This window comes from Camelus bactrianus, chromosome 22 (assembly GCF_048773025.1).
Source record: "Camelus bactrianus isolate YW-2024 breed Bactrian camel chromosome 22, ASM4877302v1, whole genome shotgun sequence".
NCBI lineage: Eukaryota > Metazoa > Chordata > Mammalia > Artiodactyla > Camelidae > Camelus > Camelus bactrianus.
Genome location: NC_133560.1, coordinates 10,423,604 through 10,451,517, shown reverse-complemented (window position 1 = coordinate 10,451,517; position 27,914 = coordinate 10,423,604). Strand labels below are relative to the sequence as shown.

The 27,914-nt window shown below is 53.3% G+C and overlaps 1 protein-coding gene and 1 long non-coding RNA gene across 5 annotated transcripts in view; one reads left to right on the top strand and one right to left on the bottom strand.

Moving 5' to 3' along the window:
* Positions 1 to 27,914, top strand: part of ERGIC1 (endoplasmic reticulum-golgi intermediate compartment 1) — a 99,897-nt gene that overhangs the window by 49,867 nt on the left and 22,116 nt on the right. For 3 of the 4 annotated variants that reach the window (XM_074350281.1, XM_074350284.1, XM_074350283.1), the window contains 4 exons: positions 3,142 to 3,214; positions 12,862 to 12,956; positions 17,097 to 17,221; positions 24,524 to 24,628. In XM_074350281.1, the coding sequence (XP_074206382.1) occupies positions 3,142 to 3,214; positions 12,862 to 12,956; positions 17,097 to 17,221; positions 24,524 to 24,628 (398 nt within the window). The remainder of the gene's footprint in view (positions 1 to 3,141; positions 3,215 to 12,861; positions 12,957 to 17,096; positions 17,222 to 24,523; positions 24,629 to 27,914) is intronic. The other variant, XM_074350282.1, reaches the window with a different exon arrangement.
* LOC141574641 (uncharacterized) lies at positions 5,244 to 11,341 on the bottom strand. Its single transcript, XR_012501570.1, has 3 exons — positions 11,189 to 11,341; positions 10,374 to 10,549; positions 5,244 to 5,806 (listed from the first exon to the last, which is right to left on the bottom strand). It is a non-coding gene; the product is annotated as an uncharacterized LOC141574641 (long non-coding RNA).

Genomic DNA, 27,914 nt, shown 5'->3' with positions numbered 1-27,914 from the left:
GCCAGAGGGCCTGAGCGTCTTGCCCAAACATGGACTGAAAACCCCATCAGTATCAGAAAGCCATTCTGGTAGAAATACTGCCTACCTGCCTTTGTGGTTTTTATTCATTCATTCATTCACTCAACGAATAATTTATTTCATACCTTCTGTGAGCCAGGGCATTATGCTAGACTCTGAGGCCCAGTGGTCCTGAGACATTGTCTCTGTCCTCCCAGTCTAGGGACAGGATGCAGGGAGCAGACACAGAGCGTGGGCTGTTGGATACTTGGGATTCAGCTGAGCAGACTCGGCACCTATCCACCCACTAAGTCCAAGCCTGGAACAACACAGGTTTCATAGAGAGGCCTTCCTGTCTCTGTCCCCCAATATCTGATCTGCACAGCGTTGGAACTTTGGGGCCCATTTGCAAGGAAGGCAGCTAGAAAAGCTGGATTGGTCTAAGTCGGCATTGACCTTCAAAAAGACCTCCCTAGTTTGGGCTTGTTCATCATTACAGCAACCATGGGCTGTTAGGGCTTGAAGGGGGAGTAGGAGAGGTGAAAACAGTTCTGACATGTGGGTCACAAAGGTGCAAGATTTCAGGTGGAGGGTGTTTTGCCCACCTGGTGGGATTCTTTATCAGGAGGCATCATAACTTTGGTTTGCAAGTGAGAAGGGGAAGGATGTGAGCTGGGAAATGTGATTGACAGCTGATCTCCTGCAGTGGATTTGCTCAGCCGCTGGAGAAGACGTTTGAAATTCATGTCTATGCCATAAAAACAAACATGCAACACGGCCACTCTATAAACCATGTGGCACCTGCTTAGACATAGACCGCTGAGTGAGCAGAGCACGGTCAGAAGGACGTGTGCATTATGCTGCTCACTTAGAGGAAAAACTCGTATGTGCATGGCAGGGCACAAGGCTGGAAGGGTGATACCTCTGGGCAGGGGGCTGTGGAACAGGAATGAGAGACTCTCATGGTGTGCCTTTTTATACAGCTTGACGATTTTTTTAATCATGTGCATGTATTACCTCTTCCAAAAAAAAAAAAAAAAACCCTAAATTCTGCCCCATAGAGCTTTTTCAAAGTTTGGAATAATTGGGGAGTCATTCTAGCATCCCTTATGTCTGGGTGTGGTTTTGGAGGCTTGGTGAGGACTCTGGGGATGTCCCCCTCCCACTGTTCGCTTGGAGTTCAAGATTTGTGGCTTCTCTTTCTTAGGGCATTGGCTCTAGGGTGCACAGGGTTTGGTCCTGCATCCCCTCCCCTGCCTGCCATCCCGTGTGTCTTTGGGCCAGTCTCTTCCGGTCTCTGAGCCTCCGTTTCTACACCTGTCACATGGCCTTGTCCCCTAGCACTTGGAAGTGTAAAATGACAGCTGTCCATCAGTGCTTCCACAGCAGGGCACAAGTAAGTGCCCAGCAAACACTCATTCTCTGCCTTCTTCCCCTAGAATTCATCTTTGTTCATTTGACCATAGATGATGATAATATTAGATAATGATGGTGATGATAAATACGTGGTTTCAGCGCCCACCTCAGCCAGCCAGGTACACGCTGTCTCAAGAACATAGCCAAATCAGAAGGTGGGACTGGGAACTTTTTTTTTCTTTGCAGGAAATTTAGGGTCAATCCATTTGCCAAATCACCTTCCTCAAATCATCAAAGCCTTCAAGGTCTCCCTGATGAAAATCATAATAATGAGCTAATGTCAGGCACTATTTTAAGCCCAGCCTCTGTGTTGTGGAAGTTCTCAAGCAGCCCCGTAAGACAGGTACTACTGCTGGTACCATTTTACAGATGAGGAAACCGAGGCAGAGAGAGGTTAAGTAACTTACCCAGGGACACACAGCAGGTGAGCGGTGGGGCCACACTTTGTGAGCCCTTACCCACGACATGCCTCTGTGATAAACCCAGATGAGGCACGCCCACCCCTCATTCTCCATTCTGGGGCTGGCTCCCTGCTGTACGCAAAACCTCCTGTGTACCCAGGCCAAGCATTAGAGCTGTGGAGTTTTTGCCTTTCAGGATATCAGTCTAATGAGAGAGACAGCCACAGATAACCAATAAAATTTGGGAAGTGTTCAAATGGAGGCTGGTGATACCGAAGAAAGAGTGACCAGCTCCACCTCTGAGGGTTGGGGGACCTTCCCATTAGATGGGGCATTTAAGTTGGGCCTTGGCCTGGGAGGATGAGTAGGAGTTCACCAGGCAGAGAGGATGACCAAGGAGGAAGAGGGATAATGGAGAAGGACATTCCAGACAAGAGAAACTGCATATGTAGGGACAAGCCGGTGACTCAGTGTGGCTGGGAGGTTGGATGTTGGGGGTGTGTCAGGAGATGCGACCAGAGATGAGTTGAGGGCCAGCCCCTGGGGCACTTGTTGTGTCTTGCCCCAAGGAGTGACTCCAGGGACACATGGGTGGGGATAAATGGCGACAGACACTCTGCCTCAGCTTTGGAATCAGGGAGGTGGGAGGGAGTGGTGGGGCCTGTGGCAAACTGGTGAGCTCAGACGCCTTGTGGGGACAAAGTCTTGAGTGTTCTGGAACAGCCAGAAATGTGGACTTTTATGTAAAATCTCTGGATTGTTCAATGTCGACTCCAATTTTTTTTTAACATTTTATTTTTTGGGTTTTTTTTTTTTTGGTGGGGAGGGGGATGGTAATTAGGTTTATTTGTTTATTTTAGCAGAGCTACTGGGGATTGAGCTGAGGACCAGGTGCGTGCTAAGCGTGCCCTCTACCACCCAGCCTCCCTCCTGCTTTGACTTCAAATTCCAAAATAAATATCCATCAAGAGAAACAGAACACATCTATGTGTTCCAATAGATGCGCAATTCACAGCTCTTATTTTCAACTGACTTCTGTGTTAAAGTGCTCTTGTGGAAGGAAGCCAGGCTGGCCCCCTAGAGGATCTGCCTATGTAGCAGGGTCGGTTCCCATGGGAGGGTGAGGTCAGTTCCAACGGTGGTCTCCCTTTCTGGAACTGGGGCTGCTTCGTATCGAGGCCAAGAGTAAGAAGGGGCTCTGGAGGGTCTGTGGACCTCTGGCCCCCTCCCAGTAAGCAGCTTTGCTCTGAGGGCAGGAAGGGGACGGCTGGCCTCCCACCGTCAGTGCCCACCACCCTTAACTGTTTGTCTGTGTTGTTTCTTCCAGTCTCTATCTGCTGCTGCCTCTTCATCCTCTTCCTCTTCCTCTCGGAGCTCACCGGATTCATAACAACAGAAATGTAAGTCACATCCCCCAACGGGGGATTCCAGAGCTTTCAGGGACCCCTAGGTGAGAGGAGGGAGGGGCTTTACAAAGGAGAGAAGCCTCCGAACCTTCCACTCCCGGTTCCCAGCCTGTAGTATCCGTTGCGCCTCTGTTTCTTAAAAGGGTTTTAAAGCCAGAGCAAAAGTCGATGTTGCTTTGTTAGAGCTGAAGAGAAAACTTCGGTTCCCTTCTGAGGTCAGGGGTGGGGGGCCTCCTGGGTCCGCAGATGGACAGAAATCGTTTGCTCATGTTTGCCCTCCCTGTGTTTGCCCAGTGGGCTTTTTTCCCTCTGAGTCATCACTCAGAGGGTCATTTGATGTTAAAGCTGGAAGAATTTGGAGAAAAACGGGTGCAGCTTTCTACCCGAGGGGCTGAGGTTCTGACATCAGAGCCTGGCCCCCCTCAGCCAAGCCCCCTTCCCTGCTTGCTCAGGCCCACGCCGGGAGAGGAATCAGTGTGGGCTTCCTGGCAGCGGTTGACGCATTGTGAGTCCGTCTCAGTTCCTAGAATCATCCCTTGTCCAGAAAACCTAGTAAATGCTCGGGGCCTGTGTAACCCAGGATGCCATTGGGATTATTCAGTCACAGCCTCATTGGATACCCCTCTGAGAAGAATTAGATCCAGAAGCTTCCTGCCCTCACCTCTGGCTTCTAAGCCTCTTCATTTCCATGTTTACAGTCCAGAAAGTCGTCACGGGGCTGGACTCTGGCCACCCACTCCCCTGTTCAACTCTGGAATTTTCTCCTTCACTCATGGAATTTCTTGGTTTCCTTTGCCTCCCTCTCAGCCTCGAGACAACAGGAAAATGAAAGCCCCGGACAGTCCTTGTTGCCATTTAAGCATTACCACCTTTAATCCTCAGACAGCCCTGGGAAGTAGTTGTCCCCGAGGGGGCTCAGAGAGGCAGGGGGAGGCTGCCCACGGTCAAGCTCCCACGGGAGTGAGCATCTCGCCCCGCCCACACCGCCGCACCACCCCACCCCCACCCCGACTTATTTCTGAATATGGTTTCCTGCCCTCCTCTGATGTGGGAGAGCTGTCTTCCCCGTCCTCTGATCCTGTTTTTAACCCTGATGGCACCAAAGCCCTGGGGGGGCTCATGGAGGGATGGAAAGAGCACTGGACAAGGCCTTGGGAGACCCAGGGCCAGATCTCTGCTCACTTACCACTTCGCTCTGTCACCCTGGGCAAGTTGCCAAACCCCTTTGGGCCCCAGTATTGTTGGCCAAACAAGGGAGGGCACACCAGCATCAGAGCTCCCTTCCAGGGCCGGGGAGGCTTGTCTGTTTCCCAAGACGCGACTCTCTGGCCATGCAGGGGTCACAGAAGGGAATTTGTCCCCTGGGAGTTGACTGTCCCAGTCAAGTGTCTTCCCCTCTCTGCACATTTGGGCCACTGGACATTTCAGGGGTCATCCCATCATGATTTGGAGGTGGAAGCAAGGAGAACAGCCAGAGATTGAGACCGGCTGGCATTATGAAGTACCTATTATGTGCAGGGCACCTGCTGGTCTCTCTAGGCTGCACCCCATTCCATGGGAGTGAGGGCTGCTGTGCAGACCTCTTATGTTCTGGGCAAGGTGAGAGGGGATGCCCATGTGACAGCAGTAAGGAGAGAGCCCCAATTGTGTCCCAAGTGCCAGGTGAGAAGCTTTATATATTCCAGGCAGGGGCACTAGCAAGTGCAAAGGCCCTGAGGCAGGAATTCCCTGGTGTATACAAAGAGCAGATAGAGAGCTGGTGTGGCTAGAGCAAAGTGAGCAAGCAGGAAGGGTAGAATATGAGGAGGCAGGAGTCAGGCACTGTGCACTGTGCACTGTGCACTGCTGTGTATTAATGGGACTCTTCCTTGGTCCTGAGTCCCTAGAAGTAAGGGGCCAGGTCCGCCTGATTCACTGCTGCCTCATGCTCGAAGGAGCCAGACATGCCAGTGGTGGACACAGATGGTCAACAAGCAAACAGAACGGAAAATGTCAATTAATGATGAGGGCTCTGAAGGAAAAAAAAAAAGCCAGATAGGAGTTAGAGAAGGTATGTGATGTTTTGTGAGGCTTTAAGAAGATTCTTTCCCTGAGAGGTACTTGATATAGCACCTGATTAACATCAATGGCTCTGTATCTCTTCATGCTCATATTTGTTTCATATTTCTTCCGTATCTAACAGGAAAAAGGCTGTAAGACCGCTCAGCGCCTGGCATGTAGTGGTCTTGGATGTACATTTCCTGGTCCCCTCCCTGAGTTCAGAGTGGGCCTCCCTCACCTCCTGCTGGCATTGTGAGGGGCTGCTCGTTAAGCTGATCGTCTGCAGCCCATAGTGAGGTGGTGTGCTGAGGCAGTGCCCCAGCGGGCACGTTTTGACGTCAGAGCTGGTGACGGCAGCAGGTGGAGCCCTCCTGCTGTGCACCGGGCCCTTGAGCAGCCCAGACAAGCTCGCTCCATTTACCAGGGCAGGACTGGCTCCTTTCCCGAGAGCACAGTGTGTTCCCACCGCTCTGCCCCTCCCTTTGTCCAGGACTTCCTCTTCCGGGCTCCTGGGGGCATTCTGGACACTCTGGTCCCACCACATCCCTGGAGAGGAAGAAACATGAGAGGTGAGGGGAGGGATTAAAACATGGGGGGCCATTCACTCGGTGTTTGCCCTGCATCAGGCCCTGTGCTAACAAGCACTTCTCCGTTGGCAGTGTGAGTGGCTGGGGAGAGGAAGGGCAGTGGGGATGAGAAAAGAGACCTGTCCGAGCCGGCGGCTCCATCCATGGTGATACAGTAACCCTCATACTCCCCTTCTGTCTGCGACCTTGTAACCAAAGAGAATCCTTGGGGATGAGGGCTGCGGACTCTGCAGAAAAATCCAGACAGAGGATTGCACCTGTATATCTTTCCTCTCTCAGAAGCTTCTCTGACCCCCGGGAAGCCCTGCCAACTTGAGAAGGACCGCAGGTCACAATTTCTTTGCCTTTTCTGGGTGGCTGGCCTTCCCTGGCAGTTCTGTGACCACAGTGGGTCGGCTCCCCATGAGATTGGAACCCAAGGAAATGAGGTCACTGCTGGTTGGATCAACGTCGCTCCCATCCTGGCCTGTGGTTATCAGTGACATGAGAGGCTTTTCTGGCCCGGCCCAGCGGGGAGGAAGGCCTGTTTGTTTGGGTGGTTGGACTTCAACCTGGCCATTAATTGTCCTCGGGAAAGTGACCCCACAGGGGTCCATTTGTGAGGCTCCATTTCTCCAGGGGAGTGGCAGCTCCCTCCTCCGAGCACGTGGCGGCAGAACATTCCAGCCTTTGGCTGCCCAGGACCTAGCTGCTCTTAATTATTAACATGAACAAGAGGTATAATAAGAAAATGTAGTAACTGGAACAATGCATTGGCAATTTATAGCTTAATATTACCCATTGTACTTTCCAGTTATGATTTATAATAGGCGACCACATGCCAGCTACCTAAGTCTGCACCCTACTGTGTTCATCTCATTTAAGGATCACAAACCCCCTTGAGCCAAGTGTTAACTGTTAGCATCAGTCTCACTTTACAGCTGGGGAAACTGAGGCACCAGGAGGCAAAAACCACAATGAAGTTTGTAAGTGGCTGGAGTGAGAGTCAAACTCAGACTTGTCTGACGCCAGCTCCCAGACTCGGCACCCGGGCTCTGACATCCCACCCTTTTCTGCCCAGAGCATGTTGGAGCACCAGGCACATGAGAGCCACTGCTTGTCGGTCAGAATAGTTCACCGGAAGACGTGGATGCACCCTTCCGGGGGAAGGTGGCTGAGCCGGCAATCAGAACTCCAGGAAGCCATTGCCCACCTAATTGGAACTTGGAAGTAACCTCGAACTGTGTCCTCACACGCTCCGGCAGCAGGCCCAGAGTTGGGAGGCCAGTAGCTTAGCCAGGAGGAGGAGCTGGATGGCTCCCTCAGAGCCTGGCTGAGCCGCTCTGAGGCCTGGATTGTGAGCCAGAGAGAGAGCCACAATTGTCACGTGGAGGAGCAATGGGTGGCCTGAAAGCTTCTGAGCATGGAGTGATGGGATGGGGTTCATGCCTTGGAAAGATCACCTCTTGGCAAAGATGGGTTTGGGGTGGGGTGACCCTAGAGGCCAAGGCTCTGGTAAGGGGGCTGGGCGATGACCCAAGGCAAAAAAACTGAGGGTCCCAGGGCAGTGGCTGTGGAGAAGAGGGTGGGGGCAGGACTGAGTAGCTGCAAAGGGGTGATCTTTTTGGACATCCGCCTGGTAGGTAATAGATCCTTACTTACACCTAGAATGGTCGGGATTGAGAAGTCCAAGTCCCAGAGAGCTTGCTTGCATAACCTCACCCCTCCCACTCCCACCAGAGGCCCTTACAGTGAGCCTCGCTGCTGTGTAAGTTTCCATTAAATCAGATTATTAAGCATGGAGGTCAGCGACGCTGGGCAGGAATCCGAACTATTCAAGTGCTCTTCTAAAAGCAAATAAAATTGTTTTCCGTAGATGTCATCGGACTCACGCCTCAGCCTAGAATTTCAAGACGCTCCGTTACATTCCACCTACACTCCCCCCACCCATACCTCCCTGGCCCCTTTCTTCCTCTCTCCCTACATGGCCACTGCTTTCTGACCCCCACGCAGTCTGGTGCAGTCTGGCGTCCCCCACCTGGAATGCGCTCCCCCCCACAGCAGAGGTTGTGCGCATGCGCTCTCTGCTGCCAGCGCAGGGAGCCTGCGTCCTGGTTGGGGGGCTGGGGGAGGCAGATTCTGCAGCCCACCGGGGTGTGGTGGGTGAAGGTGACGGGGAGACTTGTGCGACACAAAGGGAGTGGACCCCTTGGCACCTCTGTGCCCTGAAGATACTTGGGCCATAGGTGGCATGGAGGGGCATCTGGAGATTATCAGAAAGGTGGTGGCCCCTGCATCACACGTCTCCTTAGGGGCCGCCTGCCTCTCGGTCCTCCATTGATTCCTGTCCCGTGCAGTGGAAGGCAGTGGAAAGAGCGCGGCTGTGGGCGCCCGTGGCTCTAGATCCCTGCCTCTGCCTTTTCCTGGCTGTGTGATCTTGGCCGGCCTTTCATCCACCTTCCTTTGAGCCCAGTTACATCCTTGTGAAAAGAGAACAGCAACCGTATTTAACACTGGCTTGCTGTGAGGATTAAATGAAATACTGTATGTGAAGGTGCCTGGGTGCCCGGAACTGGGACATCTCCTTTGATTAGTTATAAGCAAGCAGCTTTTGTGCATGTTTAATCCTCCCCTCGATGCTGCGAGGTGGGTACTGTCACTATGTCTGTCATTGTCCACTGCATAAACGTAATGATATTAGTGATAACAATAAAAGTAGTGGACATTCACTGAGCACTTACTGTTTTCTAAGGTTGTGCCTGTGGTTGTCCCCATTTTACATCTGGGAAAGTTGAGGCTGGTGAATGCAAAGCCCCGTGTACCAGGTCCACCAGCCAGTGGGTGGTGGAGCTAAGATTCGAACCCTGAGAGCCTGGACTTCCACCATCTGCTGCTTCTCTTTGCCAGGAAGGGCCTGTGCTCTGTGCTAGGTCCTCCGAGATAAGTGCCCACCCTGGGGCATCCTGCAGCCCCTCTGCACATCCTCACACAGCCCTGGGAAGTAGCTGGAACCATTATCCTTTTTTTCCCTCCCTTTCTTTCTCCTTCTTTCCTTGTTTTCTTTCCTTTATGATAGGTGTGCGTATAATGTACAAACAGCAACATGCACGAATCTTAAAAGGGGAAACTCTGAGAATGCTTGCCCGTGTTCACAGCCATGTCGCCATCGCTCCATCAAGACCACACATCTCCACCACCTGGGAGGTTCCAGGTGCCCCCTCCCAGTCAGTACCCCACCCCCAAACCACCACTGTTCTAACTTCTGTTGCCATGAATTGATTCTGCCTATCTTCAGACTTCATAGAAAGCTTTCCCAGTTTTACAATTGAGGACACTGAGGCTCAGAGAGGTGAAGCAACTTGTTCCAGGTCCCCCAGCTTCCAAGTGACAGAGCCAGGGGGTGAGCCCACATCTGTCCACTGCTGCCCCACGGGTTCTCATCGCCCACAGTAGTGACAGGAGTCAGGCCCACGCGAGTCCCCAGGCAGCAGCAATGAATCCAGAAAAAATATTTGTTTTCCCTCCAGGTGGGCTGATTTCTAGCCTCCGTTTGCCTTTTAAAATCAGTCCAGCCAACGGCGTTCACTAGCCTTGGCAGGCACCTGTGAGTGGCACTGCGGCGCTGGCAGGGGTGGCGGGAAGCCGGGGGCCCTGGAACATGTTCCTTGGACACGGAAGACGGCAGCCACGTTGACCTCATCGGGCAGGCGGCAGAGCTGATTGACCTTGTTTATCTCGCAGCCCCGGGGCCCTTCAGGAAGGCTCCAGGGAGCAGCCCGTCCTGGCCTTACGTAACCAGACTGGCCCCAAGCTCTGCAGGCCAGTGAGTGTTCCATCCCCTCCCCAGCACCTCGGCCCCTTTGTCCTGGGCAGCGGGTCAGCCCCTGGGAGCCCGGGCTCCGCGGGCTGGGAGAGGCTTCCTGGGGCCTCAAGGGTGAGCTCACCTTGGCGCCACACCTGGGATTCACCTCACTGGGCGCTGAGGTCACCTCCGGAGGATTGCCAGGGGATGACATCATCCCACAATCCCTCAGTGACGTGCAGTGGCCTCGCCTCCCAGGTGGGAAAGGTGCGTGGCTTCAAGGAAGAGTCTCATGCAGCTGTAAGGGAAAGCTGGGGGCTCTCCCTCGGTGACCATTCTGTTACTCACCCAGCGATCTCATTACTCAGCAACCCTGCGGAGTTGTGAATTAAGGCAGGGGTAGAAACTGGGCACCAGAAGGAGCATCTGGCAGTGGAGGAGTTGCTCTTCCTCCTGCATAACCTCCTGTGGTCCTGCTGGCCCCTCTCCTGTGGGCTCATTTGTTCCTCCCCCTCTCTGATGTGGGCCAACAGCATGAGCCTGCTACGCACAGGCCCCTGTCTCCTCTCTCACACCCCGTGACCTCAGAGGACCAGGGCTCCTCTCAATCTTCCTTGACCCTGGGTGGTGAGGACGAGAGGAAGGGCAGGCAGCGTGAGCTGTGGGGAGCCTGGCAGAAGGCCGACCCAAGTTGGGCTTCCATCTTGGCCAGTTCTTACTGTGTGACCGTGGGGGTGGGACTCACCTTCTCTGAGCATCAGTTTCTTGGTTCTGAAAGGGGACATTTCACAGGAGCGGGTGGGACGACGTGAAAGAGTGTAGGCACAAGGGGGCCTCTGCTGGGTGAGTGGGCTGGGGACCCGGCAGTCTGAAGTTTAAGCCGTGTCTGTTGCTCTCTTGTCTCTGGGAACATCTTTGTGCCTGCCACGAGGAAACAAGCCCCAGGTATTTTTTCGAACCTCCCGTTTCTTGTTAACTGAACATCAGCTGTATCATGCTAGGAGCTCGGAGCACAAAGACAGGGTCTTAGTGAACAGTGAAGAGCCCTTGCCCTGGCTTGACTCATTCTTTCCCAAAGAAGTGGCCATTTCCAAGGCTCTCTTAGAGTCCAGTTATTTAGAGCTGACAGCCCCGCTCTATTTTACAGCCTGTGGACGGGACCCAAGGGGCCTGATTCATGTTTAAAATAACCACAGCCCGGCCACCTCCAGCACTGCCCCGCAGCTGCCCACCAGGCTGGCCTTTAGAACATGTTCCTTGGGGAGTTACCTGGGAATCAGTAATGGGCTTCAGCCACAGCCGTCCGATGTCCACTCAGAGGCTCCTTGGAGGTGTCTCCAAGTTACCTCGAGCTTGGCACAGCCGTATGGAACTTGGTACCTTTCCCTCCCCACCAGTTCCAGTCCTTTTCCAGGGGCTGCCAGCCCAACGAGTGGTTCCAGAAAGTAACCTGGCCTGCCTGCCTCCCTCGGCCCACCCCCACCCCCTGTCCATCAGTGAGTCCTGGCTGCTCCACACAGCGTGCCCTGCATCCCTCCCTCCTCTTCATCCCAACCACACCTGGTCCAGGCCGCCATCTCTGACCTGCACTGCTCAGCAGCCTCCTGACTGATCTCTGTAGTCCACAGTGGCCCCTCTGGTTGGTCCACAAAACAGCCAGAGGGATCCTCTCAAAGTGCCAGCTTCACAGCGCTGCTGCACCTGGGACCGAGTCTGAAGGCCTCACCGTGGCCTTCGGCCTCCCCACCACGACCTGGCCCCATTCTTCTTCTGCGTCACACCCACTTCCCTTTGCTCTACTCTGCAGCCACAGTGACCTTCATCCAGTTTCCCAAACAAGCCGTGCCTTTTCCCACTTCCTGGCCTCTGCACGTGCTGTCCCGAGGACTGTCCCTCCCTCTTTGCCAGGACAGCCTCCTCATCCTTCAGACCTCAACATCCATCTCCTCAGAGATGTCGTCCTAGTCCACTCTCCCCAGAGCTCCATTATCCCGTGTGTCTCTCCCGCGGCTTTCCGTCAAAGCAGTGATCACAGCTGGGATAAGGTGTTTATGTCGGAGGCGAGCGGTGTCTGTAAGCTTGATGAAGGCAGAGACCACGTCTGTCTGGTTCCTCGCTGTCTCTAGTGCCTGACAGGTAGTACTTGCCAACAGACCCCAATGTGGTGCCATTGTCCCCAATAGGAAGGTGTCATGGCTGTCCGTGGAGCCACCTGCCCCACATTATGCCCCCCCGCCCCACCAAGATGTCCCCGTTCCTGTCCCTGAAAGCTGAAAATATGTCACCTTATGTGATAAAAGGAACTTTACAAATGTGATTATGTCAAGGGTCTTGAGACAGGGAGATAATCCCGGGTTACCTGGGCAAGTGGGATGAAATCACAAGAGTCCTTGTAAGAGGGAGTTAGAAGGTCAGAGAAGAGAGAGGATGCCCGCAGCTGGCTCTGAAGGTGGAGGAAGGGACTCTGAGCCGAGGCTTCTAGAAGCTGAAAAGGCAAGAAAACAGATTCTCCCCTCACAGCTTCCAGAAGGAGTCCAGCCTCTGAGACCCTTCTTAGACTCAGACCTCCAGAAGTATGAGATGATAAATGTGTGTTGTTTTAAGCCTTTAACTTTGTGATGGCTTGTTACAGCAGCCACAGGAAGGTAACGTGTGTTAGACTAGTCGTGTCTTGGACCTGCTGCCCGCCCCAGGGCTTTATGAGAGCCGGGACATTGAGGACGAGCAGCCCGCAAGCCCCCGACTTCCCAGCGGCGGGGAGGGGAGCTCACGAGAGGAGGGAGTCCTGTACCATGTGCCCGTTGGTGCCAGGCCCTGGTCCCTACCTAGCGTGGTCTTATTTCTCGTTTAAGTGTTCAGAACACCCCATTAACAGTGGGTGATGGTATCCCCACTTAACAGACGGGTTCATGGAGGCGAAGTTACCTGCCCGAGTTCCATAGAAAAGTGGCAGAGTCAGGCTGGGAAATGAATCCGGCTGACTCCAGAAGCTGAGCTGTTGCCCCCACCCTGTCAGACCCGCCTCCCCTCCCTCAAAGTGGTAAGGCCGGCGGTGGGAGAGTGCCACGGAGACCGCAGCCCCGCGCCCCTGTGCCAGGGTAGGCGCAGGCTTCGCCCAGATGGGAGTCCGGGTTATCCGAGCGGTGGTCACCAAGTGAAGTGGTCCCTGGCCGTCCCCTGCGGCGGGGATGGGTGCCCCCATCTTAACCAGGCTTCTGTACTTGTCCCCTCAGCGTGAACGAGCTCTACGTCGATGACCCAGACAAGGACAGCGGGGGCAAAATTGACGTCAGCCTGAACATCAGTTTACCCAATTTGCACTGTGAATGTGAGTATTCCTGGCAGCTCCGGCAAGACACCGCCTCTAGACCGCGCTGCGTGTGTGGAAACGGCGGGATAACCAGCACGGGTTAGGTGGGTGGCAAGCTGCGAACAGCAGACAGCAGGAAATGCTCCCCACTCTTTTTTTGAGGGGGTTAGGGAGGATGTAATCAAATGTGCATACACTTGGAGGTTTTTTGGAATAAAAAACATAGAAACTGCCAGCAGTTTACCTCTGGAGAGTAGCCATGTTGGGGTGGGGGGTGTCTTTGAGGTCAAGTTCACAAAAAGCAGAGCCTGAGATTTTTTGCAAGTGATTTATTGAGCGAGGGCTCTCAGGAGGAACCTGTAAGGGCTTGAGGAGGTGAGACAGCAGGAAGGGTGTGTGTTCAGCTGAAGTCTAACCACAGCCTGATCCCACGGGGAGCTGTGGCATGTGAATGTCGCCATAGTTTCTCTCACCCGGTAGCAAGGGGCTGGGCTGTTACTATCCATATGCTTGGCTAATGGCTCAGGATGGCGTGCAGGGAGCGGTGGGGGCCATATTACCTCCCAAGCATCCCAAGGCAAGGGGACCTCCAACCAGCCAAGAGCAGTCACCTGGAGAAGGATGCAGCTCCGAGCTGTTAGCAGCTGTGGGATAACTCCTTTTTTTATTTCACACTCCACTGTTTGTGTTCATGTGTTCTGTTTTTGTTTTCTTTTCTTTCAACCAATTACCTATATAAAACAAAACTCATTGGAAGTCTGGTTTGGAGTCAGATTCTGGCTCCTTTGCTTACTAAAATTACGTGACCCTGGCTAAGGTGACCCCTCTGAACCTCAGTTTCCTCAGCTGTCAAATGGGCATAGTTCAGAGGGAGGGTATAGCTCAAGTGGCAGAGCGCATGCTTAGCACACACAAAGTCCTGGGTTCAAACCCCAGCACCTCCTCTAAAAATAAACCTAATTACCTATCCCCCTGCCAAAATGAAATAATTAAATAATACAATAATAAATAAATAAGGTATTTTTAAAAAATAATAAAGTGGGCATAGTGCTATCTCTTGCTTGAGGTTGGTGGAAGGATCTGATGCACTGGTCCCTAGATTTGTTAACGAGGGGACTGGGTTCCAGCTGTCCCCCTGCCCCAGCCTGGCACGGACCCCACGCAGGGCCCTCTTCTCCTCCTCTCCCCCTCTTCCTCCTGAAGGGCAGAACACTGGGTGGGTCTGCGGCAGAGATGGGGAGAGACTGAGCCCTTGGATTGCTTTTGGTGAGAATTACATCACAATTTTGAATCCACTGTGGGCCCTGAGCCAGGGAACCTGTTGAAATGGGTAGATTTTATTTTTATTTTTACTCTTCCTCTCAGAAAAAATAATTCATCTGGCAGCTTCTCATTCAGGAGTTGGTCGTGTGTTTGGAACAAGGAAATTCTTAGGCCAGAGGACTGGGACCAGCAGGGCAGGGGCGGGGAGGGATGTGGTTCCAGGCTGGATCCCAGCCCCGGGCCAGGGCCCAGGAGGGACTGGGCAACCTCAGGGTGCTGCTACGGTGGCCCACTGGACCCTGCCAACCCCAGCACCTCCCATTAGAGTCCTGCACCTGAGCTTTGCTTTAAAAGAACTTCAAACTTAGATTATAGGGGGGAAATATGCATGCTCATCATTGTACCTTTGGAAAATCCAGAGCAGCAGAGAGAGAAGAAATTGCCCATCATTCCACCCCGATGACAGCATCAGTTGACACTTGACGCCGCTCCATCCCGTTGGCCTTCTGTTCCAAGCATTTCTAAACATGGCTGAGATCATGCTGCCTGTGCGATCTCATATCCTGCTTTTAAAAATAATATTTTTCATTTGCACAACTCATACAGGGATACTTTTTAAAATTATTTTTTCTAAAAAGATACGTGTTCAAAACACAGAAATATATAAAGAAAAAAAATAAAAGAAGTACGTGCTTCTCAGCATGCCGCCCGCCCGAGAGAAAGCCTGTTAGCATTTGGGACCCCTTCTCCCACCCCTATATATGTGTCTGTCTGTCTGTCTGTCTGTTTGCATACGTATGTCATGTTTGGTTTTGGGGTTTTTTCTTTTCTTTTTACATAATAGAGACCCAACTACAAGGGACCTTCTGGGGTTTCTTGTTTTTTCCATTTATATCTTGGAACTGTTCTTATATTACTCATAATATTAGTAAAATAATAACCACAGCTGCCATTTATTCAGCTCTTCCTCCAGGCCCGTTCCTGTCCTGAATCTTTTGGCTGTGTTAGTGCACTAAGATGAGAGGTGTTCTGGCAATGTGGCCAAAGAATGTGGGCTCTGGATCTAGACTCTGCAGGTTCTGATCCAAGTGCCATTGTTTCGGAGCTGTGCAATCTCAGGCAAGTTACTTAATCTCTCTGTGCCTCAGTGTCCCCCAGTATAGGATGGGTCTACTAATATTATCTTCCCCCTAGGGATGTTCCAATGGTGCACGCTTCTGGAAAAGGCACTTGGAAGAGTGCCTAGCCCATAGTAAGTTCTGTTTTAGTTTTTTTAATCCTCACAAACCTAGATAGAGCAAGAAACTGAGGCCCAGAAAGGTGAGGGAACTTGCTGGAGGTGCCACGGCCAGTAGGGGCAGAGCCAGGAACACGGACAGGTCAGCCCCAGAGCCCATTCTGAGCTGCCTCTTCCCACGTGCGGGTTTAGCTCATTCTTTGTACCCACTGCACAGTGTGCTGGAGGGGGCTGTTCCATTGACCAGTCCCCTGTCGACAGGCAGTTGGGTTGCTTCCAGATGTCACGATTTCAAATAAGGTTGCCCAGAGCAGCCTTGCGCGCATGTCTGGACACGTGTGCGTCTGGAGGACGGGCTCCCAGGGGCGGAACTGCTGAGTCAGACGGGGACCTGCTTACGTTTCTTTTCCTCCGAACATTACGGCATCAGCATTTCCCACGTCCTACAGACCCAGGAGCGTCGTTTTTAGTGGTGCATCACACTCCCTTCCATGGATGGGCCCTCGAGCACTTCCGTCCCCCTTGAAGAATACTGGGTTCTTCCTATTTTTCCCTTTTCCAGTCAGCTCACTGAAAATTGCTTCCAGCTGCTCTTTCTCTGTATTGCAGCCTGCTTTCTAGCGCTCCTCGCAGGGAAATCTCTGCATTTCCGTAGTTTATGGGGACACCCCCGGCAACACTTGCCACTTGGACCATCTCAGGGAATACAGTTGGCCTGGGCCTGCCCATTTTGCAGATTGGGAAGCTGAGTCACGGTAGGTGATGGAGAATCACGCTGGAGTCAGCACCAGGACTCTAGGCGCCAGGTTTCCCATTTTTAGTGCACAGAAGAACCCAGAAAAGTGCCTTTGCTCCTGGAGGGCAGGGCCTCGGGGAGTGGGCATTGGGTAAAGGAAGGTGTGGATGAATGCCTGCCTGAGCCTGAATAGTGCCCAGGGAACACAGAGACAGTCTAAGACGTGGCAAGTGCTGAATAAATGTCGGCACTTATAATAAAATAGTATTATGTAGTATTACCTGAGATTATTAAAGTATAATTATAATATAATATAAAATCATAAAAATAATAGAATAACGAAAGGGCTGGCTTTTATTCCCCACTTGCCAGCTACTGTGAGTATCAGGCCCTTCTTTAAGCATTTTCAACACATATTAATGATTTGATCCTTGTGATTCTCCAAGGAAGCTTTAATTATTATCACCTCCCCGCCCCTTTAAAGAGAAAGAAACGGAGTCATCAAGAGGTCAAGTGCCTCAGCCAAGGGTACAAGCTAGTAAAAGGCAGGCCCAGGATTCAGATGACCTTTTAAGCCTGACTCTCCGCTGCTCCCCTGCAGCATCACGTTTAGCAGAGTCCTCCCCCTGCACCCTGCAGCCTCCTTCCCTGGCCCCCTTAGCTGCTGCTTCTCCGGACTCTTTCCCCTCTTCCTTTCCAGCCAGCAGTGGCCGGGGCCGGGGACGTTGTGGGCTGGCTTGCTCTTGGTCCAGCCATCCCTTCCTCCTCCTCCTTCTCTGCAGCTCTGGGCCCCAGACTGTGAGCTCCTGGAAGACTGGGGCCCCCGCCTGCCCATGAAGTGGATGAAGAGGGGGTCCTGGGAGGAGGGAGCTGGTCTCGTTTCTCTGGGGGTTTGTGACTCTTCTCTCCTTGGCTTCTGCAGTGGTCGGGCTGGACATCCAGGATGAGATGGGCAGGCATGAAGTGGGGCACATTGACAACTCGATGAAGATCCCGCTGAACAACGGGGCGGGCTGCCGCTTCGAGGGGCAGTTCAGCATCAATAAGGTACAGAGACCCTGCCTGGCCCCGCCCACTGCCCCGTATCCCCTTGGTCCCCTTCCTCCCTGGAAACTGGATGGCGGAGCTGTGCGCCCACTCGCCCCGTCCCCGGCAGAGTCCAGGCGCCTGGCAGTTCCTGCTGAGAATCTGGGTGGGGGTTTCAAGTGCCCTGAGATTTGGAGCCCTGCTGGCTGGTTCAGGAAGGGACTACTCTCCTCCCCAGCGCGGAAAGAGTGGGCGGTGAGAAGACTGCAGGATTGGCAGCCCTGAGCGCAAGTGTGCGTCTCATCTCTACCCCGTCTGGGCCAAGCAACATCCGCCAAGTCACTTAACGTCAGCCTTCACATCTTAAGGTTGAGGACGTGATGATAATAATTATATAATGGTACTATGCACGTCACAGAGGTTTACGTGATGATTAAATGAGCTATTGCACATTCATTCATTTCATTCATTCAAAAAACTTTTTGAGCACCTTCTGTGTTCCAGGGTGGGTTATCGGCTCTGGGCAATGCAAGGACTAGATGGGCAGTGCTCCTGCAGTGGTGGGGCTTCTGTTCTAGCAGAGGGAGACAGAGCATGCAACTAAAAAGCATTTCGGCGGGTGGTAAGTGCTGTGACGAGAAGTCAAGCAGGAGAGGAGTGGGAGTGGGTGGGTTTGAAAGTACCTGCTCAGCTCCAGAGGACCATTCAGGTATCACTGTTGTTTTGTCTCTAGAACCAGGAACTTCAGATCCTAGGTCAAGGGTGTGCAGGAGGTGCATTTGGAAGAACCAGGGAACCCGGGCGGGAGCCAGTCACATTTATGCTTTTGAGCTGCACCTTCCAGGACGGTAGCTACCAGCTCCATTTAAGTAGAGAAAGGTCACTCTGGCATCTGTGTGGAGGCAGACTGCAGGGAACCAAGAGCAGAGGTCAGGGGCAATGCTGTGGCAGTGGCATTGGAGAGAAGGGTCCAGATTAGGGAGCTAGGGTCAGCAAGACTTACTGATCAACGGAGTGTGGGTGGTGAGGGCAAGAATGGAATCAAAGAAACGTCTTAGATTTTTGTCTTGACAACCAGGGGGTCCCATTCTCTAGATATGGAAGCTTGGGAAAGCATGGGTTCCATGGGAAGTGGGGCTGGGACTCAGTCATTCATTCTGGACATGTTTCATTTGGGGTTCCTGTTAGAGACGTTAAACTGGACGTTGAGGGTGTGCTTCTGGAGTTTGGGAGAGAATTCCGGGATGGAGATATAAATGTGGAGTCATCAGTAAACAGATGGTGTTGGCAGCCATAGGTCCCCGTCAGTGCTACTCAGAGGGGGGCCCCCAGACCACCAGCATCAGCATCCCCTAGAACCTGGTGAATATGCAGATTCTCAGGCTCCACCACCGACCTACTGAATCTGTGCTATAACAAGCCCTACAGGGCACCCTGACACCGCTCCTGTTTGCGGATCACTGATCTGAGCTCGATTACCTGGACAGAGGGGTAGAACGTTGGTTCTAAACCTGGGGTCCACGGACACCCAGGGAGTGCGGCTCAAATTCAAGGGGTCTGTGAACTTAGATGGAGAGAAAAATGGCATGTTTATTTTTATGAAGCTGTAACTTAGATTTAGCATTTTCTTCTGTGATGAATGTAGGCAATGAACCACAGTGGCATTAGCAGCACCCGTGACCTTGTCACCAAGAGAAACTGCCGATGTTCATATCACATTAAAATGGTCACAGATCATTTCAAGATGCTATTTACACTCATCACTGTTTTGAAATGACAGTAATTAGTTGACCCGCAACCAGGTCATTTACTGCAATAATAACAAAGCATATGCAAATGCTTTGATTTCTTTTAATTACTGTTTTAAAATATCATTTCCTTCCCTGTGATCCTATGTATTTTATGCAGTCAAAGCATTTTAAGCATCTAAAACATAAGAATGACATCACTGATGTCACTGTCCCTTGCTTATTTGTAGTGTTTTGGGATAGCTGGACTTCTCAATAAATACATAAAGATTATGTAATCTATAGATTAATAATATAGAAGATGTATAGATCCCTTTTATTTTTAATTTTCATTGAAATATAGTTGATTTAAAACATTGTGTTAGTTTCTGGTGTGCAGCAGGGTGATTCAGTGATATGTATATATATTCAGTTATGCATGTATAAATATATATTTTTTCATATTCTTTTTCATTAAAGGTTATTACAGGATAAAAAAAAATAAAACATAGGTGTCACCAGCCTGGCAAAGGGTCCATGGCACCAAAAATAAGGATGTGGTTTGAGGACTGCTTCCTGGTGCACACCAGTGTTTAGCAGTGGGGAGGGAAGGAAGAAAGAGCAGCCAGATAGGAGGAAGTCAGGGTGGGGAGGGCCCCCCAAGTATCTGGAAGAGAACACATATCAAAGAGGAGGTCTGGTGCTGCGAGGACAGGGTGCACCACTGACCATGTACAGCCAGGACAGCCCGCCGTGTTGGGGAGAACGGGCAGCTGCACAGCCACGTCCTGAGGATGCAGGCTGCAGAGGAGGGCCAGCCCCGGAGACGAGGGAAGGCCTGTGTGGGCACAGTGCAGGGAGGTGGGTGAATTGGTGATGGATCCAGCCTCCTGCTCTGCCTCCCATGCCCTCACTCTGCCCCCATCTATGCGTCTGGGGAACTGCTGCTCACCCACGGGTCCCGTTGACTTGGGTCCTTCAGGGGAAGCCCTCCCTCCCCTTCCCCTGACCACACACCCATCACGAGCCTTATCCGAACGCTCTTGTCCGTTTTACTCCCTGACTTCTTCTGACCATTGCCTCCCCAGCCCCGCCCCCGCCCCGCCCGGTTCATTCACTTATGTCACACTCTTGAGTGTTGACTGTGTGCCTGGCTCGACGCTTGGCACTGGGATGTGGTGAGGAGGGAAACAGCCATGGTCCCTGCCCTTGGTGGCACTTAATGATCTATTACGAGATGGCAGGTCAACAAGCAAGCAAATGTGGAATTTGATGAAGCAGCCAGGAAGAGAATGGGGTTGTTATGGTGGGGAATACAGACAGGAGGTCATCAGGGAAGGGATACCTGCGGGGTTGAAAGATGGTTGAAGATGAACAGACAGACATGCACACCTCCCAACTGTAGGGGCCTCCCTTGGCGGGTATGATCACCTGGGTTAAACAGATACCAATGCCCCAGATGGTGAAAAGGAGCGATCACGTTTCCTCAGCACCCCAGAGAGGGTGGGCACAGGAAAGACAGTATGACCACCTAGGAGACGGCCCAGCACCACACTCTCCCCACCTTGGCAAATATGCCCAAGGCAGGCAGTGTTGGGGCCCCAGTGGCTCTGGCTGAACTGGAACTTGCTCTCTGGGGCCAGACAGACCCATGCCAGAGAATCCCGGTTGAATGACTGGGCAGTTTAGCCTCTCTGAGCCTCGGTTTTCTCATCTGTAAAATGGGAATGATTTTACTGCCCTCACAGATTGTGAGATGTGAACAAATGAAAATCCGTAAAGCATGTGTCCCAGTTGGGACAAATCAAGCCTCAGTGCCCTGCCCTGGGTGCTCGTCTCCGGTCAGTGGGAATGTCTATGATCGCATCAGCTGGCATCCACCATCACCCGGGTACAGGTGTGCTTGTAGAACGTGCATGGATGAGGAGGGCAGGGTATAGCTCAGTGGTAGAGTGCATGCGTGGTGTGCACAGGTCCTGGGTTCAATCGCCAGTGCCTCCATTAAAAAATAAATAAATCAGTAAATAAATCTAATTATCTCCACCCCTACCGCCCCAAAAAGAGACTGTGCGTGGATGACAACCACAAAGCGGGTCTTCTCTGGTCAGGGGAGGGCTGGGATTCTAGCAAAGAGTCACGCCAGCCCCCACCTTTTGGCTACCACCTCTTGGGTTCTCACCCAACCCTTTACCAGCAGTAATTCATTTAGTCCTTGCAACAATCCTGAGGAAACAGGCACAGGGGATTAAGTGAACTGTTCAAGGGCCAGCATCTCGGTGACATGTGTCCATTCACTCCAGGCCACGGGTCAGGCCAGCCTCTGCGCCCCACCCTTGGAGGCTCAGGGTTCTTGCCTTCCTGGAATTCTCAGTCAAGGGGTGCTCAGATAAGAAAGGCAGCCGTGTTGACGAGCGAGGTCTGCAGCTGGCCCCCACCCTTATATCTCCCAGCATCAGACTCACACTTGCCCCATGGCCCCCTTATCCATCCATCAGGAAATCAGATGTCAGAGTTCACATGTTTCAAGCCGCCCCAGCAGCCCAGCAGCCCTGCTCCTCGCTTAATCACGCAGCAACCCCAGGAGGACAGGACGGCCTGCGGCTTGGGGCCTGGCTCCTTCTATATGTTTTTAAAACCCATCAGAGACAATGACGTAGGTTCCTAAGTCACAGCGCTAAAAGCGTCGTCTTTTCTTTCTTCAGCCCAGCGTGTGCTGGCATGAGTCAGCCACCTGTGATGGATTCCGGGCCGAGGGGGAGTGGGTCACTGAGTCAGCCTTGCGGGGCAGCAGCGGGGGGCAGGCGTGCGGGAGCCAGCCTTCTTGACTCACCTAACTCTGGGAGCGTGAGGCCCAGGCCCCAAACCCGATTCTGAACTCTGCCCACAGCCTTGTCCCCGGGAGGCCCCGTGTCACTGCACAGAAAAGCTCTGAAGGACACACGCGGGGCATTGTTGCTGTCTTACTTCCGGGGGCGGTGGGCAACGGGGACTTGAGTTCTGACTTTGCCATGTGAAATTTTTGCAGTGAAAATATATCCAGGTGTTATTTATGTAACTAAAAATGAAGTTAAAAATATTTTTAAAATACAGTGTGTCTTTTCCCACACCCTGACCGTATACATCCTTGTTCCCTCTTCCGGGAGGGTCCTTCTCTCTTGGCTCAAACGCATTCATTCTCTGAACCCAACCCAGTAGCACCTGCCATCGACTTTGTATTCATCACCTCATTTAATCCTCACCCTTTGTGGTTAATTATCCCCATTTTGCTGATGGGGAAACTGAGGCCCAGACTGGTTGCTGACCTTGCCCAAGGCCCCCCAGCTGGGAAGCGGAGCCGGACCGGAGCCTGTACGTGGCACCCAGCGGCTACTCTGCCACGGGTAATTGGGCCCCTGAAGTGGGCGATGCTCTCCCTCCAGGGAGATCCTGCTGAGCTGTTGCTCCTGTTCACGCCAGACCCAGCGGGTTGCATCCTCCTCCGAGCCCCCTGGGCACCATTCAGCCCGTGGCACACTGCACGGTGAGCTCACTGAGGCAGGGCCATGCCCTGTGAGCCTGGGACCTCCCATGTCAGTCCAGAGCTCCGGCCCTCATGAAGACAAGACTATTCCAGGAGGAAGCCCACAACTTTGTGTTTGAGACAGGCATGCTTACAGAGTAAGCAGACTTTGATGGGCTGCTCTGTGCTAAGCCATAAGCCCTATTCCTTCCCCCAGTGCAGCTTGCTAAACCTTTGTTGAGCTAGAACGAAATAAACCCTGAGCTTTTCATTGTGATGTTGGGGTCTTTGCTAAACAGCCCCAGCTCCCTCTTATGCGTCTTTGTTTCCTGCTGCGGTCACTCCCCCAATCCTTTCTTTTATTCGGGGTTCACTAATACCAAATTCTTCTAGTTCCTTACACATGCCCACCACTGTGCAATTTCTGACCTCCGCACTTCATGCTGTTCCTTCTGCCCAGATGCTGTTCCTTCTATTCCTGAGAAATGTGTACTCGTCTTTAGAGCCTTAGCATAGGGTGTTCTTTCCCCTGAGAAGCCGTCCCTGAACATCCCCAGCAGAACTGAGGGCCCCCCCCCGCGGTCCTACGGTCTTTGCATCCCTCTGGTCCAGTGTGGGTCACGCAGTCTCATCTTCTGTTCCAAGCTGTGTCACAGCAAGCCCAGCAGGGGCTCTTCCAGGGCCAGGCTCTCGTCTGAGTCATCTCCCCAAGCCCGGCGCCTCCTGAAGGCCTGGCTCCACGTGGCCATCAGCCCAGGGCCGCTGAAGTTAATGGCCTCAGTTTTAATGTGTGATGTGAGCAGTTTTCTTCACTGCTCTGAGCCTCAGTTTCCTTTTCTATAAAATGGGAATTATCAGGCACCAAAGCCAAAAGTGATGTTTTAGGGAGTAAGGTCATTTACTCGTTCTTCCATTCATCCAGTACGTATTTACTGAGCGCCTGTTCCGTGCCAGGTGAATACAGTATCAAATCAGACAAAAATCCCCACCAGTGTGGCGTGTACATTCTTCTTATGGGAGGAGACAGGTGAAGACGAGATGAGGCCGGGTGGCAGGTGATGTGAGTGCTTTAGCAGGGTTAGGGGCTTGGGGGATGGGGGTCGGGGGCCCCAGAGCCGAGGCCAGAGGGAGAGCCTTGTGGAAGAGGGTTCTAGGAAGGGGACGCGGGCACAAAGGCCCGAGGTGGGACCTTGTTCCCGGTGCAGCAGGGAGGCCAGCGTGGCCAGAGGGAGAAAGCGGAGGAGGACTGGGGACGTGGCTTCAACTCAAGACACCAGAGGCCTTGAAGGGTCCTGAGCAGAGGAGTGACAGGATCAAATGCAGGTTCAAAAGGCCCCCTCTGGCAACTATTGGGTAAAGGCCTGGGGGCACCAGGGATGGAAGCTGGAAGCCCAGGAGGGAGGCTGCCTCCGCGTCCAGTCCAGGGGGGGCAGTGGAGGCGGGAGGCGTCAGACACTGGGCATCTTGAAGGTGGAGCTGACAGCATCCCCTGATGGGTGGGACGTCAGTGTGCGAGAAGGACAGGGCCAGCGCAGCTGGGAGGAGAGGCCTTTTGGTGAAAGGGGAGGCCCCAGGAGAACCCACAGTCAGCTTTCATTCAGGCCCTCTCACTGGCGGCGCTCTGCGAGGCCTCGAGACCCAGGGAGCAAAGGAGGCCACTGCAGTCTCGCCTTTGAGGATCCCCCAGTCTAGGGTGACGGGGCAGGTTTGGGTGGCTGATGATGTTGATCTGGAGTTCGAGAAAGCTCTGTTAGTCTGCAGGCCTAGAGGTCGTTCCCTGACCCCTCTGGGGGGTGAACAGCTAGGGAGTTGATGGGGGCAGCTGCCTTTTCAAGCCCTAGTCTTGTGCCAGGTGCCCAGCTGGGCACTTCACGCACATCCTCCCACCCTAGAGCCCTGCATCCCCCTAGGGCAGCCACGGTTGTGACCCCCTTTCTACAGATGAGAGGGCTGAGGCTCAGAGAGGGCATGGCTCCTACAAAGTCCCATGGCCCAGCTGGGATCCAAACCCAGATCTGTCTGAGCCCAGGGTGATGCCCTGCAGCCCACCCTCTGGGGCAGCCAACTCAACTCCTGAAACTTGCATCTCTCCCCCAGGTCCCAGGCAACTTCCACGTGTCCACACACAGTGCCACAGCACAGCCACAGAACCCGGACATGACCCACATCATCCATAAACTCTCCTTTGGGGACACGCTACAGGTGAGCGGAGCACACTCAAGGCGGCGCAGCTGGGGGTGGGCATCCAGGGGCCGCATCACCAGAGGCTTCTGCCCTCCCTGGGCGCAGAGAGATGCCCTCCAAGGGGGTCCCCCCTCTTCGAGCCTCTGCTCCGTCAAACAGCCCCTGTATTACTTCTGAGCATACGGCTGCCGTGTTGTCAATGCTGCACTGAACGCAGAACCTCAGCTTGAGACCAGGGCCTGGGGGAAAGGACTCACCTTCATGAGCAAGTACTCAGTGTTAGTGCTTTCTGTCTGCCAGGACAGCCTGATGAGGCAGGAGGGGACACCGCATTTTACAGACCTGGAGCTGGGTCCAGAGAAGCCATTTGTCCAGGGTCCCCCAGCAGGTGTGTCTGACCCCAGAGTCCAGCACACTGGCCACCGCACTGTCAGTGCCCACGTCCACCACATAGGCGTGAATGAAGTATTCTGAAAGTCCTTGCGATTTTGATGGAGAGGCCACCTCCAGCAGGCCCCGCCCGCAGTCTCCTCCTCATGCAGATACTGAGCCCTGATCTCTGCCGGCTGCAGGCAGGGGAGCTGTGACTCTCCCTGTCTCTACCCCCAGCACCACAGGGCCGCAGGAGAATTGTTGCACCCTGTGTGACAAAGAGGGACTCAAGGCTCAGAAGCAGAAGAAACTGCTCCAGCCACAGCGCTGGCTTTGCAACCCCAGCTCCTGACCCCAAGCCTTGCTTGATGAGAACCCTGCTTCCTGGTTGAGGTTGCTAGGTGGGTGCCCTCCAGGCACGGTGATGTGAACATGGGGCACACACAGGCCCATGAGCACACGCACACACACTGTTCTAACACCCGTGTGCACACGTCTGCTCAGACTCACGCACACACTCATCAGACACGCACTGAAAGGTGTACCCTGGCATATGCGTGCTTGTATATGTACTGAGACCACACTCTGAGCACACACACCACATGTGCACACACTCACACCCACTCAGACCTCACACAAACACAGCGCACACACCCAGGTGTACAACTTTCTCGTAAGCATCCCCTGCCCCCTGCCCAGCACAGTCATCCCTGCACACACACCTCACCCAGAGATACGCACAGACTCACCCGGGCGGGAACATCTCACACACAGACCCACACGCACTCACTCCTGCTCACACTGCCCCTCTTACGTGAACCTGCCGCGTGCATCCACCTGCCGCAAGAATGCCTGATGCCGGCTGAATGCTTTGTGTGCGCCGAGCAGCTTACTTCACAAGCACGATCCTCTTTCACTCTGTCAGCAGCCCCAGAGGTAGATACTATATTGTCCCCATTTTTCAAATGAGGAAACTGAGGCACAGGGAGGGTGCAGCCTGTTACAGAGCCTGGGTCTGAATCCAGAATCTGGCTGCGGACTGCACGGCGGGTCCCGCCTCCAGTAAGCTGTCCCTCAAGCACATGTGCGCTCTCACGCTTCCGTCCCTCCACGTTTCTCCCGCCGCTTTCCCGGGGCATCTTGTGCCCAGCAGGAGTGGCCCTGTCATTGCCTTCCCAGTCCCTTTGGAGGCCCCAGAGGTTTTCCTCTTGGGGACAGGGCATAGAAACAGAGAAGGCCTGGGCTCCCTGGGCCGGACTTGCTGTCCACACACTCCGTGAAGCACGTCCTACCCTGGGACCGTGGGCTCACTCCCTGCAGGCGGATTCACGCAGGATTCACACCACTGCTCCATCCAGAGGACTACTGTGTGCCAGTTCCCCACTTGCTTTTCTGGGTTCACATACTGGCTCCACCACTTACCAGTTGTGTGACCTTGGACAAATTATTCTTACTAAGCCTCAGTTATCTCACCTGTAAAATGGGGACAATGATTGTACCTGCCTCATAGGACTGTAGTGAAGATAAAATGAGCTAATGGCACGTGAAGCTCTTAGAATTGCCTCGCACAGAGTCAGCGGTCAGTGAAATGACCTATGAGCATTGTCACCCGCGCCCTCACTCTGCACCAGGCCCTGCAGGATAAGATGTTGCTGGCCCACAGGGGCTCATACAGCCATGGGGAGACAGATGTGGGGTGGTCCCCAGCCCACTGAGGCAGGAGCTGACACATCCCAGGCAGGGCTGAAGCCCATAGAAAGAGCACCCACCTGCCGTGGGGAAGATGGGCCATGAGGCAAGGCTGCAGGTAGGGAGGTGAGGGAAGGGCTGTAACCAAGGCCAGGGGATGGGACCCAACTGAGGCAGGGCAGGGGGAGGAGAGGAGAAGGGGGCAGTCTTGCACTGCTGTCGGCCACTGCAGAACAGGAGGACAGTAACAGCCTTCTGCTCGGTCCTTATGGTGGAAATAGGATTTTTCAAAAATGTAGCACACTTAGCTGAGGGTCCAACTACCCATCGGTAACCCATCCATCCATTCAGCAAATATTTACTGAGTATCTGCTATATGCCAGTTCTTGCACACATTGGTGAGGACGAGTGTGGTCCCTGCCCACGTGGAGTATATAGTCCAGAGGAGCAGACAGAAAGTAATCAAATAATGTGAGATAAAACGCTGATGCGCGATGATGTGAGGGAACATTCCAGCACTCTTGTCTCCACAAGCACCATCCTCTTGGGTGAGAAACAAAGTCTTTAGATGGTCGATCCCTAGGCTGCAATGAACAAACTTCCCTTTGGGCTTGTTGAGTGCACCGTTCTGTTAAGTGCTCAGTGAACATCAGCCATCTGAAACCAGAATCAGGTGTCAGGTTCCCCACTGTTCCTGGAGTGGCCCTCCCTGTAGGAGCCTGTCCCCTCCTACCTCTCTGACCTCTTTCCTTCCACTCCTTACCCTCTTCCTCTCTAGGGCCACATGGGCTCTGTCTGTTTCTCAGTCTCCAGACTCACGTTTGCATGTGCTGCTTGTCTGATTAACTTTCCACTTTCCTACAGACCGTGGTGTCCGTGTCACTTCCTCCAGGAAGCCCTCCAGGATATCCAGCTCGGCAGCCCCCATTAGTCAAATCCATGGTGACATGCCCTGTGTACTGGGCATGCTTTGTCCTGCCTTAGATTCTCCTTGAGGCTGACCTGGTGTCCCACTGTCCTCGGAGGAGAGGTGGGATGTGCCCTTCAGCCCCACTTTACAGCAGCCACTGCCAGGGCAACACCACGGGGCCGGCTGCCTAGAGGAGAAATCTCTTCACAGCTGCTATACATTCCCCACAGCAGACGAGGTGGGAGGCCAGCAGCCCGGGTCCTCTTTCAGAGGGCTGTGTGGTCTCAGGAGGAGCATACTGGGACCCAGCGCAGCTTTACTTGAGTTTTCTGC